The sequence below is a fragment of the Stegastes partitus genome, unplaced genomic scaffold, assembly GCF_000690725.1.
Source record: "Stegastes partitus isolate 25-593 unplaced genomic scaffold, Stegastes_partitus-1.0.2 Scaffold124, whole genome shotgun sequence".
Taxonomy (NCBI): Eukaryota; Metazoa; Chordata; class Actinopteri; family Pomacentridae; genus Stegastes; species Stegastes partitus.
This window is the reverse complement of record NW_007577855.1, coordinates 275,504-291,729: the sequence shown is the minus strand read 5'-3', so window position 1 is coordinate 291,729 and position 16,226 is coordinate 275,504. Positions and strand designations below refer to the sequence as shown.

The 16,226-nt window shown below is 42.1% G+C and overlaps 1 protein-coding gene across 1 annotated transcript in view; it reads left to right on the top strand.

Annotated features, from left to right (window-relative positions):
• Positions 1-16,226, top strand: part of usp43a (ubiquitin specific peptidase 43a) — a 159,807-nt gene that overhangs the window by 128,961 nt on the left and 14,620 nt on the right. Inside the window, exons 12-14 of the mRNA XM_008278480.1 lie at positions 5,975-6,094; positions 12,650-12,899; positions 14,914-15,072. Coding sequence (XP_008276702.1) covers positions 5,975-6,094; positions 12,650-12,899; positions 14,914-15,072 — 529 coding nt within the window. The remainder of the gene's footprint in view (positions 1-5,974; positions 6,095-12,649; positions 12,900-14,913; positions 15,073-16,226) is intronic.

Below are 16,226 nucleotides of genomic sequence, written 5' to 3'. Positions count from 1 at the left end.
CATCTTGTCATATCCACTAACAATGGTGCCCTCTCGCCCTGTGTTGCTCTCCCATGGCTGCTGTGCAGGTCACCTGAGGTGGGCTAGTCTGCTTGAGCCCAGTAGTGGCGTAGACCAGTGATTGCCTTTGAGAAATGGTCTAAAAACAACTTTGACCCAGTGTCCATCACCACCTCCATCTAAGTAAAGTACTCCTGGGGGGTGATGAGCAGCCCTTGATGTCCATGCAGGGTGTCTGTATTGTAGTACTCTGTCTCGTCCAGCCACTTGGGACCTTAACCTCCCAGCGGTGCAGCGGCTTTGCCCTGGTCACCCTCTGGGTATCTTTATTAACTATGTCCAAACCATCCTGCACCTCCTTTGCGGTCTTATGTGGTTTTGCCAACGTGCAGCTTCACCTGAAGGTTTTCTTGTACTTCAACATCTTGTCAGGACTTCCACTCTTCTCATTAAGTTATAATTTGATGACATTTCAGATGGTGGAAATTGGTCGGATGCACTTTTTGCTTTGATAAAGTTTGTTGAGAGTTACTGCAGGAACAAAAGAGAATTTGTCAAAGTCTGGAAATGTTGTTAGCTGACAACTTTTACCGATTTTTCAACGCCCCATAAAAGCCCTAATGGCAGACGCCACAATTACAGTTATCTAAATGCCATGTACCTTGAAAAACTGTCTCAGAGTGTACCTGGCAGAATTGGTGCTGATTAAATGGCAGACATATTTCACACTTAATGCTGGTTTGATTGTTTTGTTGTGAATTTACAGCAATTTGGATAAAGTTTAATGATAAATTCAAGCTTTTTTTCATAATTACATTTGAAAGCACACATCCTTTTACTTTTAGTGCCTGAAACTTGGAGCATCGTCCAGCAAACAGTGATTTAAGTTTGTAAAAAATATATGTTTGAGTCGTATTAGTTGGACAAAACACAATTATTTAACTTGTGTTGGGTGAATAGAGATCTGGAGTTGCCTCTTGTCTTGGCAAGAGCTTCTTTGTTCCACTTTTTTAAAACCAGAAAGGAAGATAAGTGAGGACTGTTGTCAAAAAAATCTGCATCTGTGTGTTTAGAAAGAGGCGGCTGTTCTATAAATTACAGACTTTTGATGGTACTTATTGCGAGCCAAAGTGCGGACAATCCACCCACTGAGGCCGTTCCCGACACAGTAGATGTCTCCAGAACCTCACATTGGAACACCCACACACATACAGACAAATTGACAAGGTTAAAACAATACAAGCCACGCTGTATGGGTAAAAACCCACTCACCAGCTCAAGGGTGCGTTTTTTATATTGTCATTATTACTGAGCAGCACTTCAATGTGCCTCAAGCATCTATGAATCTGTTTAAGTAATGTGATTTATATCAATACTGCTGAAAGTTTAAATGTGCATGCTGGGGTCCTCAAATACAGTATAGCCTACCATAGACTGTATAAAAGATGGACGGAGCAACCGGCCCCAAAAAATGAAGCCAAAACCTGCAATATCACTACGTCCACTAGCTGCTAGCTCCAAAAAGCCCTGGCTCCCATAGACTGGAATTGGAAAAGAAGTGATCGCAGATCACGAAATACCGCATTCCTCCAGCTCAGGATTTTTTTTAAATTAGTTTTCATGGTCAAATCCAGAGATCAGGTGGTCAATCTGAAAATAAATCAATACTAAATTTTTTAAAAATCATCAACATTTTGCGGGGCAAGGGGCGTGGCTGGCTTGATTGACAGTCGGCAGCGAAGCGAGCAGAAGGCGGTAAATGTGGGCGGGCAGAGAGGGCCCGCCTCTCAATCCGACTGACCAATCACTGCTCCTATGGCTCTGCCCCCCTCCAACGATTTTTTGCGTCACTGGACCCAAAAATCTAAGATGTCAACCAGGAAGTAGCAAAACACGGCAGCTACGTCCATCTTTTATACAGTCTATGCAGCCTACTGGCTCACACTTAAAGCTTTCATCTAAAGCAGAAAGAGGCAGAAGATAGTATTTGCAGGAAAAAAATGTGACACAAAAACTCAGTACAAAAGCTAAAGTTGGAATGGTCGGGCTCTGGTTAGTTTTGGTAATCCATGCTTGTTGTGTGTGTCAGCATTTTACAGTTCGTTAGGACTAGTTTCTGTGTATTCGTCGTGGTTGGCACAAGGAGGAGTTGTTGTGTTTTTCCTCTGTAACACTATAAAGGCTTCACTTTATATGTAGAGAAGCTTGGTGTGACATGTTACGATCTGGCTCTACGTAAATAAAACTGACAACACCAACAGCAAGCCGCTGGTAACACAGTGCTGATGCTGTTATATTACAACATACAGTTGTAAAGCAGTATCCAGTGTACAGGGCAGATATTAAGTCACCATTTAGATAACTACAGTTTCTATCAGTGGTCCTTTTCTTTTCTTCTTCTGCTTCATGGCCTTTTGTCTCCCCACCCGTTGCCCTGTTGTCGTGTTCATCAAGGACAAAACGTATCAGCCTTTATGACGTCTGGTCTATTCTGTTATTGCCAATATTCTCCTAATTATCACACACACTTAAGCTTTCTCTCCTCTGCACTTCTTTCTCCATTGATAAGCCAACTAGGTCTCCTTTCAATGTGTTATTAGGAATCGAGGATGAAAAGCACTGAGCTCCAGTGTTTGCTTATGAAATACTTTTTCACATTTTGTAGTCTGGTTAAAAAAAATAAAAAATTAAAAAGTTTAACCTTTTTCAGTTTCTATTAACAGCGACTGTGCAGAAGGTTTCTGTGAAAGAACATTTGACCAGAACTGACAACAATGGTGAAAAATGAATATCAGATTTTGTTTTGATTTCATAACATCAAGCTACAAGTTTATTTCTGAGGCTACTAGTTAGAAATAAAAGATAAATTGAAGCTGTAAGCAGCGACGGGTCCTCAATGGCAGGAACCTGCTCTGGCCAGGACTCTGATTAAACGTTTAAAGTTTCAGGCAGACGGGAGCACACACAGGCCAATTAGACAGCACTTCCACCGTTTCCATGCCCTTGATAATTATGATAATTTTCAATCACCAAGCCCTTTTGTACGCCCTGGCAAATTTTGAGGTCTGTGGCAATTTCGCTGAAGGAGGAAAGGGATGTTTAAAAATGGCCGTAAATGAGCAAAAATCGCCAAAAATCTCACCATTTGTTCAAAATGGCAGACTTCCAGTTGGGTTCAGGGTCTGGGCTGCTAGACTTTATTGTGCATCCTAACATGATACGTGTAAGTTTCGTAGATCTAGGTGAAACATACTTCCGGCGGTACTGCGTTGATGTTTTCTAGGGGGCGCTATGGAGCCATTTCACCTCTCACATGCCCAAGTCCCCTAAAATAGGACATTTTTCGCCAGTTCAGATCCATCCATCATCTATACACCGCTCAATCCTCACTAGGGTCATGGGGGGCTGGAGTCTATCCCAGCTGACTCAGGGTGAAGGCAGGAGACACCCTGGACAGGTCACCAGTCTATCACAGGGCTACACTTAGAGACAGACAACCAAGCACACTCACATTCACACCTACAGACAATTTAGAATCACCAATTAACCTCAACATGTTTTTGGACTGTGTGGGAGGAAGCTGGAGAACCCGGAGAGAACCCACGCTGCATGGGGAGAACATGCAAACTCCACACAGAAAGATCCCGGGTGTCCTCACCGGGACGAGAACCGGCAACCTTCTTGCTGCGAGGCAACAGTGCTACCAACTGCGCCACCCTGCAGCCCACCAGTTCAGATGTAAATTGCAATGCGATTTTGAGCATGTTTAGGCTTCTGAAATGCGTTAATAATATATTTATATATATATATTAATAATAATGCCTTAATAATTTTAAGAATCAGAAGGTGTCCAATCCTTACACTCTCAGTACTCAGACCCCAATTAAATGCACATTCAGATGCTTAGCAAATGCATTTTGTTGCTATAAAAGACTTACAGGAAATCTCTTTTCAGGTTTTTCTTTTTACTGTATGTTGCGATCCTGTATTCACACACTGCAGCCTGTAGTATTGAGCTCCACACAAAAGCATTCACACCTTTTTCTGTCCTTGGTTTACGATGAAACAACAACACGTTATCTACTGCTTGGCAGCTGATTAAAAACATCCAACCTTTGCTTAGCTGCCGTGTAGAAACTATTTTAAATTCGATTTGATGGATCTTTAATATATGTTGAATGCTTGTCATTGTCTGCTTTGTTTGAGAGGAACGTGCGGTGTTGTTGTGGGACGTTTTCAACTCATAGTAATAATAATAATAACCGTTTTTGTGTTATTTTAATGAATCCCTAACAACACGAACTCCAGCAACGCTTTGTCTCTTCAGATGACATTTAATTGCAAACGTTGTCTTCTCACAAAAAGCATTTCCACTTCCTCTGATTTCTTCCCTGCGTTTCTCCTTTAAACAGTAAAAGAAAAGGAAAGAAAGACTCCAGGCCCGTAAATCAACAGTTATTCGATTGCTGGAATCACCATGATTGTTCCTAATTACTTCACTGGAGAAACTGTGAGTCTGTGTGCAGAAGCTCAGCTGTGAAGAAAAGCCTTTAGGTTGGCGACGATCACGACGACACACAGGAAGATTCAGGAATCGACGAAACCACCTGCGTCAAACGGCCTTTCTAGAAGTTTAGAGACAGTATGGATGGTGTTGGTGATACTGTAGCTTTTAACAAAGTCAAAGAGAAGAAAGTGGATTTTTAAAAGTTGTGGGCGAGCCGACGGACACATTTCAACCCCATTCAATATCATCCCACACCTCAGATTTGTTGACTGCTTCGTAAACTTCTCCACAGACTTTGTTCTCTCTTGAAGGATTTGCTGCGACTGCTTGGACGGCCGTTCAATCAGCCACCTTCTCCAGAGTCGTTTTTTTTTGGACGCCCACGTCCCCCCGCGGTTGTGAAGTCCGTGTGTCAAAGAGTGAGGGAAAATGTCCTCAAGCATGTTCTCATAAAAGATAGCCTCACCAATGTGCCCACATTCACGGCACACTGCTCAGATCACAGCTGGCGTCTGTATTCAACCATCGCTTCTCTCCCGGGTGAACATAACACAGCCGGTACCAATTTCCGTTATTAGTGCAGAAGAGGAGCAGGAAGCGGCGCCGATGCTCGCCAAAAGTGTCACTTTGGTTCTCAAAAACAGGACGTATTTTAAGTAACATATTTTATTTCTCCTGCCTAATTGCGTTTTATGTCACGACGGAGTGAAAGCAGGCAAATTCATTTCCTGAGCGCCGTGTGGTCCGCTTCAGTGAAAGAGGCCTGGTGTTCTGAAAAGGGGGCAGTGGTTTAAAAAAAGAAATGTTTGTAACCGTATCAACAATGAACGATTAATTTTGCCATGATTAGCTGTGAGACCGGTGTAGTTTAATGGACAACTAATAACAGCAGGGTTTTGTTTTAACAGAGCTGCTACTGGCATTAATATTAGAAGATTCATTTTTAAGCTCCTCACTGCTCCTCCATGCAGCTCAAAACCCAAACTAAAGGCATTTTTCTTGTGTCGGAATAATAGCTACCACTGACACTTTCACTCCTATCCTCACGTTGCCTCGGTCTGCAGCGTGGGTCTTCAAAACTGGCATTTCACTTTGCTTTTGATGCATTCTCTCCTGCCGAAGTATTGAAGAATTATATCTCGTACAAGAATATTTCTTCTCGACTTAAGGTGCTTTTATGAAGATGAAAAAAGCAGAAGAGAAAAAAGAGGAAAAGAATTTTCGGCGACTAATAAGCAGAAAAAAGGGCAGGAGATATATTGAAAAGCTTTCATTTAATCAGGTAGTTTTTTTTTTTATGCTAAAGAAAAAGACGTGTTTCGACCTTCAACAGCGTTTTGATTGGCACAGAGCTAATGTGAAACAGATTATCACCACCTTCTATGGTATTAAGAGTCGCGCTGAATGATGTGTTTAAACAAATTAAATGCTATTTGCGTAACCGTGTCGTTGTTTGACTCCCCTCAGCTCGCCCCAGACGACGCCTGGAAGTGTCCCCACTGTAAGCAGCTCCAGCAGGGGATGGTGAAGATGAGCCTGTGGACGCTGCCCGACATATTGATCCTCCATCTCAAGCGCTTCCGACAGGTAGGCGGCCTTCTGTCCTAATCAGTTTTTTTTCTATTAACAGTTGATCAAATACTATATGTAACAAAAGCACATCACCTGATTCTGTTCACACACAACAAAACTAATTGGTACATGATTCAAAGGTGCACCATCTTGCAATAATAATGTTATTTTCAGTGTGAGAGGTTGGGTTGTTCGGATATTACCCAATTTTGTACTAATTCAAAGCAGCTTTTGAGGTCGTTAACAATGTTCAATGTTTGAGTGAGCTTCCACTCTTTTCACGCAGCATGAAAGAGTTTTTAGAGTGATTCATAGGAGTTTTATTAAACTGCAAATTGGTGCTGAGACAGCTTCAGAAAGATCTTGTTGGATGTTCGGAAAAACGCTTAATTGACGGCGGCGATGAAGGTTGGGATTTCAAAGACGTCTGTTCGTGCACATTTGTGAGACTGCAAATATTTTTAACCGTCTAGCCATGAGTTCGTTCAGTTCAGTTTTATTTATACGGCGCCAATTCACAACATAGGAGGAGTCTCAGAAAAGTTCCAGGACTGGTGTCACAAAGGATATATTTCAAACCCAAAGTAATCGCCAGCACGTCTACAAAGAGATCCTGTGGCGTTTGCTTCGTTCAGAAGAGGCGAGAGTTGTGGCAGGACAAGTCGTGGCTGCTTCACCATGACAACGCGTCTACTCACGATACCCACAGTTCCTGGCTGAGAAGAACATCTCCGTGCTGGAGCAACCTCCCTACTCACCCCACCTGGCTCTGTGGGATTGTTTCCTCTTCCCTAGGCTCAAGGGGGTCGTCAAGGGGACCCGTTTTGAAGACGTGGACGACATCAAGATGGCTGTGACGATGGAGGATCTTGGAATAATCCTTCCAGGAGGATTACTTCGAAAGGGAAAGCTTGTAGTTTGGATTTGAAATATATCTTTTGTGCTACCAGTCCTGGAACTTTTCTGACACACCTCGTATGTCATCTCACAGCACTTCACATGGTTAAGCGAAGACCTTACAAATTTCCAACAGAGAAAACAAACAAATCCAAAATTTTCTTCGGATTGCTGTTAAGCAAAACCTTGAATACAGTGGGAAGGAACAAAAAAAACCTTCTCTTTACCAGGACGGACCAAAAAAAAGAAAAGCCTCAGACAGAACCAGGCTCATGGAGGGTGGCCACCTGCCTCATCTGGTTGGGATGAGTTCGGTGCTTTAGCTCTGAAGTGTCTAATTGAAGTATCACAGTAAATGTTGGACAGAGTTCAATGAAATGTTGTTCGTGATAGGACTGGGTGAGATGACTGGAACAACTTATCCCGATAAAACGTTTTATTATAGCAGACACTGAACATTATTGATCATTAAAACATGGTAAACGTTGAAAGAATAAGGCTAAAGGAATGATCTCAAGTGCGCTGATGCCAACTATAAGATGCCAGAAGTTCAGCGTTTGGATGGTAGCAGTGGAGACACACGAGTCCTGCAGTCAAGAGCGAGGCCCAGAAAAGATTTTTTTATTTATTTTTCTTTTGACCGCAAAGTTCATCTCATCTCACAAGAGCACCCAATTACCCACCAACGCATCAGCATCGTCTTTCACAGCTGGAGACGCACAGACGCCACGGGGTGAGCAGTGGAGAGCACCACGCTCTATTATCGAGGAATACAATGGGCTGTCTGTGAGCCAGGAAAGGAACACCATGCAGCATTTTTATGTGCTTTAACAGCTGGCGTCAAACTGTCCAACATTCGATTTGATGAGGCGTTTATTGCTGAGACATCGTGTTTTATCAGCCAGGTCAACTCTATTTGACTTTTCCTACAGTGCCACCAACTTTAAAAACAACTTCCTGTGAAATATCTCAACTTACTGTTGGTGGAGTTTTGCACAAGCCGCCGCGGTTCCCAGAGGGCGAGGACGGCAGATGGAAATGAGCTTTTAGATTTTTCTCCTTCAGTAAATATATGCTGTGTGAAGTAAACAACAATATATAAATAAATTACCTGCGGATATAGGGGCCAACCGTCTCACTCTGTGGCACAAACTTTCATGAGTATCTCTTCGTATGCCTGTCACGGTCAAACGTCCACACCGCTGCCCGCTGTGTCCTTTTGCAACACAATGGAAACAACTTGTGAGCTACGTTGGTACTTCAACATTTCTGCTATATTCCCATAAACTCTGACAGGATTAATTCTGACTGAATTTAATGAAGCTCTACAGCATGTTGACAAGACAGGGGGCAAATAATAATAATAATAAAAATGAAGAAGAAGAATTTCATTTGAATGTCAATAGGAGCACAAAACACAAACAAAGTAATGAATCGTTATGAAATTTATTCTTTTATTTAATGTTTATTTAATCAAGCCGAGTCTCTGAACTCTGCAACCTCTTTTTTTTAACAAGAACTTATGATGTGAAGTCTCTGCACAACCTCAGCTAAATAAAACAAAGCAGAAAACACAATTCTGGAAGAGGCTGATGTCGGATGAGGAACACCAGAGACTCAGATGACTGAGGTTGAAATAAGGTTTACTGATATATCAGGAGAAGTGACACTAACAGTAGATCAAGCCTGCAAAGCCAGCATCAGATCCCTCTCACACCTTTAGTCTTGTATCCTCCTTCAGTGGGAGCCACATCCAGATTTATGGGTGAAAGGAAAACAAACATAAGTCGGCACCTGGGTATAATCTGGCTTTGAGAGGTGCTGGCAGAGCCTGTCTGAGGTCACAAATGTGAGCTCACACCTGCTACAAGCACTAACTTCACCTAAGGAGGTCGATCAGGGTTCAGTGTCTTCTCTAAAGGATGAACTCCAAGCCAGGAAAGTAATTTTTTCCTTCACAAAGGTCAAAGAATTTGCAAAACAACTATGAAAATTAGGAAATAGTAAAACAATAGTCTTTAATCCAATCAAGGACACTCAGTTCTCCTACAACTTCTTGGCTGGGAGCAGAAGTAAAATGAACATTTAATTCCTTTTCTCTGTCTGTGCGCTTGAAACAAAATGTCCTTGAAAAATGTCGGGTGATTAACAATCGCAGTTCTTGCTGCTTAATTGCTCCACACATTCTGCTGAAGGTCACCCATAATTCACCGCAGGTTTCACTCGTAAAGTTCAGCGTACTTGTTACGCAGAGTACTTGTCAGTCTGCGAAAAGAGTTTTATTTCATTTTTAGTGCTCACAACAAGACTTTCTAAAGACAAAAACAAACCCAAAAAATCCCTGACAACTGGAGGTTTGAGCTTCCTTTCACAGAACGTCTCCTTCTTTAAAATGAAGGTTTGTTTTTAATCGTACAGAATTCGCTTTTGTCCTACTTTGTTTTCAGTTCTTTCAAGTCAACATTAACTGCGTTTTACATCTTTGTCTCAAACGTCCACACGAAACACGAAAATCTTTTTGCTGCTGCCTAAAAACAACAACAAAAAACAGTACTAATATCATTCAAAATTAATATATTCAAGATTTATCACAGCCAAAAACATGTTGCTCAGTCATAAACATGATGCACTCAAACGTAAACACTCTATAACACTTTATAATAAGATCACATATCATCTTTCTGCTTTTGACGTTAGAGTACTTGCTCAAAATGATTGACAGAATGCCCCGTCCCCATCAATAATGAGTGATGCTCTGAATTAGGACCCATGGCAAACTTAATAAATAGTTCCATCTGTTGAAACTGCACAGTCCAAATTGGGTGCTTTTGAACGGGGTCCACCAGTCACATGATCTGAAGTCATTTGGGAAGAAATTGATTGACAGATTCATGGATAACTGGAATGTTAGAGTAAAGCACCTATGAGATACAAAACTGTACCTCCTGGATCTGGGGGCACCGTAGTCTGTAGGATGACTGTTAAAGAAGCCTATTTGTGGGCTGTTGTTTGAGTTGCTGATCATTTAATCATTTGCCCCTGTCTAAGGACACAGCTCACCTTGGCCAAGTCCAGAGTGTATTTCTCAGCTGTCGGCTTTATCTGGCTGACTCCAGCACTCCCACTGGTGCACAGTGACCGTAGACTGTATAAAAGATGGATGTAGCAATTGGCCCCGAAAAATGAAGCCAACCCGGAAGTGTCAAAAACCTGCTATATCACTACATCCCCTAGCTGCTGGCTCCAAAAAGTCCTGGCTCCCATAGACTTGACTTGGAAAAGAAGTGATCACAGATCATGAAATACTGCATTCCTCCAGCTCAGGATATTTTTTAAAATTAGTTTCCATGGTCAAGTCCAGAGATCAGGTGGTCAATCTGAAAATAAATCAATACTGAATTTTAAAAAAATCGTCAACATTTTGCGGGGCAAGGGGCGTGGCTGGTTTGATTGACAGTCGGCAGCGATGATGAAGCGAGCAGAAGGCGGTAAATGTGGGCGGGCAGAGAGGACCCGCCTCTCAATCCGTCTGACCAATCGCTGCTCCTATGGCTCCGCCCCCCTCCGACGATTTTGCGTCACTGGCTCCAAAAATCCAAGATGTCAACCAGGAAGTAGCAAAACCCTGGCTTCATTTTCTCAGTGCAGAAACCAACGGGTGACGTCACGGTAGCTACGTCCATCTTTTATACAGTCTATGACAGCGACTGGCTTCTTTAAACGACACTACACGTACCAAAAACCATTTCTTGCAGCAAGGTTTGAGTCCAGCTAAGCTGCTGTGATTATCTACTGATTAACTGGCACTTTTCTGCCCCTCACTGATGAAGGTCTCACAAGCAGGTGGCATCATGTAGAGTCCTTGGCTCACAGAGGCCCCAGGAGTTAAACCCCAGCCATCACCTCATCACATCTGACACCTTCCTGCAAACTCCTGTTTCAAGCCGTGGCTTCTCCCCTCTCCCCAATGTCGCTTTTCTCAATCTCTGCATTAGAATTCAGGCGGTGACTCTGGTGAAGTCTATGCCAAGGATCAGTTTTGCATAAGAGACCAAAGCCAGTGATGTGCACAAAAACAATTTCTAATGTCAGGGGGGGCCAGCTTGAAAATCCACAAGTCTCAGAATAGCAGAAGAAGCACCGGGTCTTCAATTGTGAAAAATCATTTGAATTTAAAAGTCCGTACTGAATCACATTCTGCAAAAACAATTAAATTAAATGAAAAGAAATACTGCTGGATGTCTCATGGTAGCTTAAAACTTTGTTAGAAGTAATCAGATGTCGTCACACCCAGGAGAGCATCTCGAGTCAAAGGCTGATGCTTGTTTAATCTTTTTGTGATGCATTTAAAAGCTGAAATCTTGCTGCAACATCAACAAGATTGAACCTGAAAATGAATGAAAGTTTCATCTTGTTTTCTACCTTGTCTGATTAGTCTTCATTTACCGATGTATTTCCAGCTATTATTGATCATTAACTTGATGGCTGTTTAATCAGCTCAGTGTTAAACCCTTTCTCCAGTGAGATCTGCTCCTTTTGGATTTACAAATAAGTGTTTTTTTTGTCGGGGGTTTTGCCTGCACATCCTGTAAAATCTTTTCAGAAACACACCTTTCATTTTTCCACGCAGTATAGTGTGCAAAAAGTAAAAGAAACTAAATTCAGTCATCTGGGCCTCACTGGGCTTTGACCGGGCCATTTAAGGCCAGCCGGTTCCTGAGGCCATGTTGTATGTCTTTCACTGTCCTGCTGAAAGGTGAATCAGCATTCCAGTCGAAGCTCAGCGCACTCTGGAGGTTTTCTTGAGTTTGACTGAAACTTTTCTCGACCTGCCTCCCATGATGCTGCCGCCACTGTGCTTTCTTATAGGGAGGTTATAAGCAGATGAGTGGTGTCTGGTGTTCTTCAGATAAGGTGCCTGGAGTCATGGCAAAGGGCAAACACAATGACTTGTCATCCCCGAGTCCTGAGTCGTCATGCATCCCAGTGTCCTTTTATTTTGATTTGACAGCTTCAAGTGTGCTGTATTGTACTGCTTTACTCTTGTGGCAACCTTTTAGTCGCTCTACCATAAAGGCCCGACTCTGTTCTGTTGTTCCATCTCTGCAGAGGATTTCTTAAGCTCTTATTAGAGTGGCCGATGTTTTCACTCTCCTCCTGGGAACACTCAGACATTTAGAAGAAAACTTTATACTCTGTGTCTTGCTGCAATTTTATTGTGAAGGTCCGCAGCGAGTTCCTTTGACTTCACGGCTTGATTTTTGTCCTGACCTGCAGTATGAAATGTAGGACCTCATACACAATTATGTCAAGGTTTTTAAAAGCAAACAGGATGGAAACGTTTGTTGTACCACAGCCGGTTCAATTCAATTCAATTTAATTTGTATAGCACCTTATAAATTTGAGCAGAGAACCCAACAATCCAAAGCTGAGGTGCCTGAATACTTTTGTAAATGACTGAGAACTGAGATTTCAGTGATTGATTTTTATGACATCTGCAAAAACATGTTTCCACTGTGATGTTAGGGTTTGTTAAGTGTAGATTTGTGGGCAAGAATTTTTTCCATTTAAAAATCAACTCAATATATAAATTCACTGTAAAGTGTGCAAAAGTGAAAACTTAAGCAACACTGTGTGGACTGTATATATGAATAAAAAAAAATGTTGCAACAGGTGGGAGAGAGACGGAACAAGCTGTCAACCCTGGTGCGTTTCCCCCTGACTGGTCTGGACATGGCTCCCCACGTCGTGAAGAGAAGTCAGAGTATGAGGAACGTGAACATGGGGCCGTCCCAGCCCTCCTGGAAGCAGCCCTCAGGCCAACACCACCAATCTGCTGACATGATCCTGCCCCACGACTACCTGTACGACCTCTACGCTGTGTGCAACCACCACGGAGGAATGCACGGAGGACATTATACTGGTACGGAGCGGGGTGATGTGATACATTATCATATGAGCTGAATGAACTAACGTGTTGAATTCATCCATACATGATGAGCATGTGTTTACTCTTTTTTTTCATTTCATACCACCTAATGCAGGGGTGTCAAACTCTGGCCCGCGGGCCAAATTTGGCCCGATTAGTAATTATATTTGGCCCGCGAGACAATACCAAATGACTACTAGAGCTGCCCCCGGTATTATACTGTACGGCGCATTCACCGCTAATACTACAAATCCCATAATGCCCTGTTGTTGTTTTGGCACGTCAATCAGGTCAGGAGCCCTCTCCTCTGTGACAGTAGGCATAGCGACTTCACACTGTCACTGTGCCATTGATATGTTTTTTTATTTATAATTTGATTTTGCATGCCTCCACTATTAAGTTATATATAATGTATGGTAATAAGCGTTGCTTGTTGCATGTTCAATGTTAAAGCAAAATTTGTTTCAGTCCATATTAAAAGGTTCATTTGTTGAATGTTGGCCCGCGACTTTGTTCAGGTTTTAAATTTTGGCCCACTGTGTTTTTGAGATTGACACCCCTGATCTAATGTATCTTTACTATTTTTTACCAGGGACTGTGTCCGTTCATCAGGCCATTATTTTTAACATGTGTAGGATTTAGCAAATTCTTTTAGCATGACTGAAGCAAGGGCTGCAAAATAATCAGAATTACAGTTTTGTAAAATCCCTCATTTTCATTTCCTCAGAATGGGCCTCCCATGGTGCATTGCTATGCTTCTATTGTATCCCAAATTGCACTAATCAAACACTGGCTTTAGGTGGTTTCTTTTTTCTTTTTCTTTCCTTTTTTTTTGCCATTAATGATGTGCCGCTCATCATTGCTCTGATGCACTATAGAGCAGACAGCGGTCGGATTTCGGGCTTAACATTATTTATACATGTATGAGCTTTTGTGAACAGCATCTTAATGCAGAGGACAGTACATAACATCAGATGTATCTGGCATAATCCACACATTTTCAAAAAAACAGTCACTACTCAGTCCTATCCCTGATTGATCTTCATATAATGTCAGCTTAGAAGTCAGACAACATTTAGCTTCTATTGGGAATTAACAAGTTTTGGATGAGCCATGGTCACATGTCACACTAATTTTTCTCTTACTGGTGTTTTGACATCATTATTGTTATTTTTAGAAGTGATGTTTCCTCCCACCATCTCACATTCTCTCTTGAGTAAACTGCCCAATAAATATAAACCACATTTCACCCAAACGGTTATGATTAAGACATTCCTTTAGCTTTTGGGGGACATCACCGAGCATATAGATGATAACTTCAGATAAGTGCAGGATGGGGAAACTCACAGGCAAAGTGAAGCCATGTCTGTAGCTGCAGGGGATAGTTGGAGAAGAAACAGCACTGAGGCCAACACGTATCAAAAACCAGAGACGGCAGGGGATGAGGAGGAAGCAGCAGCCGTCACCATGACAGCTTCTTTGCTCAGCTGCATCCTGTCTGCGGGTCTTTTATGATGTGGAGGAGGTGAAAGTGGGAGCCTCGTGCACTATAGCTTGGGAGCAGGAGTGCAATGAACAGACGCCATTGTACAAACTCTAGAGCAGGGATGAAAACAACATCCGCTATGAGTAGATTTGACAATCCACTGCTTTTTTTGTTGTTGCTTATTCTGTCATGTTGCAGAGCTTTGAAGATAAGGAGTCGTAGCTGGCATGAGGACTCGCGGCGGCATTATTTATCCATGGAGAAGCCCTCCATGTTTCAGGGAGTTGGCTATAGTGGGGCTTTGCTGCTTTATTAAGTTGAGAAAAATAAACTTTGTTCGGTGCGCTTGTTGCAGTAAAAGAAAATGCAACCTGGGTTCAAATGTGTGGCTGTTTTGTATCGTATTTGTTTGATTGTGTTCATGCAATATGCTGATAATGATAAAAACCTTGTTATTTAGCTTGTTGCCATCACACAAGTCCCACCTTTTGAGGCGTCTCCTGCTTATATGCTTTCCTCCAGCTTACTGCAGGAACTCCGTGGACGGCCAGTGGTACAGCTACGATGACAGCAGCGTGGACCTGGTGCCAGACGAGGAAGTGTGCACCAGAGGGGCTTACATCCTTTTCTACCAGCGACGCAACACCATTCCTCCGTGGTCAGCCAGTAGCTCCATCAGAGGTATGCTACCAGATGGCGAGTCAACTAGACAGCATGTGATAGATAAAAGGGCTTGTGCTTTTACCCAACGGACTGCAAACTTACGCCCCATCTGGTGCAGTTTGCTCTGTCAGCAACGAGCCCACAGCGCCGACATGTTCTCTGCAGGTCTGACGGTTATTTTAAATATGCACCATTTTTATTACATGTAATCAGTGGACATTATCATACAAACTTATTCATTGTCTTCTTGCGGAACCGTTTCCATCATGAAAAATGCATTGTGTTATATCAGTGCAAACTATATGCACAATGAATGTACATTTATATTTATGTGTACAAGCGGGAGAATCCATTAGACACAGGAACATACGTCCTGCTGTACGAATAATTTAGATAAACAATGATTTCTCTGTGCAGCTGGCCAATGAATAACTCATGGAAAAGCAGGTAATTTGATAGAAACAAAGATCAGTGCACCGTGTTTTCCGTAGCTCCGGGTTTGTATTCATTTTCTTTGATGTAAATATGAAATGTATCCACATCTAACAGAAAGTCTTTTTGAAATATGACAAAATATGTAAGTACGGCAAGTGTATGGAAGCCTTTGTTTAAACCTGTAAGTAGCCCAGAGGTTAGATAAGTGCAGTAATCCAATGGGACTTCTATTTAGCCAACTTCTAACAGCCAGTATCTACAAAACTAGACGATCAGCTTATCCTAACTTAGATTCACAAAGAGATCAACCAAATCCATCAATCATGCCTGAACTCAGTTCCCAAACAACCTCACATTATGGTCAGTGTTTTCGAAAAGTCCAAGATCGTCTTATCCAAGCTCAAACTGAAAAGTGACAAAGAAATCCTCTATATTTCTAATCATCAAACTTCAATCTAGCTATACTTTATATCCAGTGGTGTTAAAAGAAAATGTAATTGATTGACATTGTGATTGAATGTTACATTACGGATTAGCATCACAATTAGAAACATGAATAAAAGACATCTAATTGTGCCGTACTGGAGGCAGTAAAGGCAAAAAGAGGACCATAATACAACAACACATCTATCCATCTTTATCCTTTTTACTTTGGCAAAAAATCCATACGTGTCAAATGTTACAGCTCGGCTCAAAAACTGTGACAAAAACCGGGAGAAAACAACTATGTGGTGGCT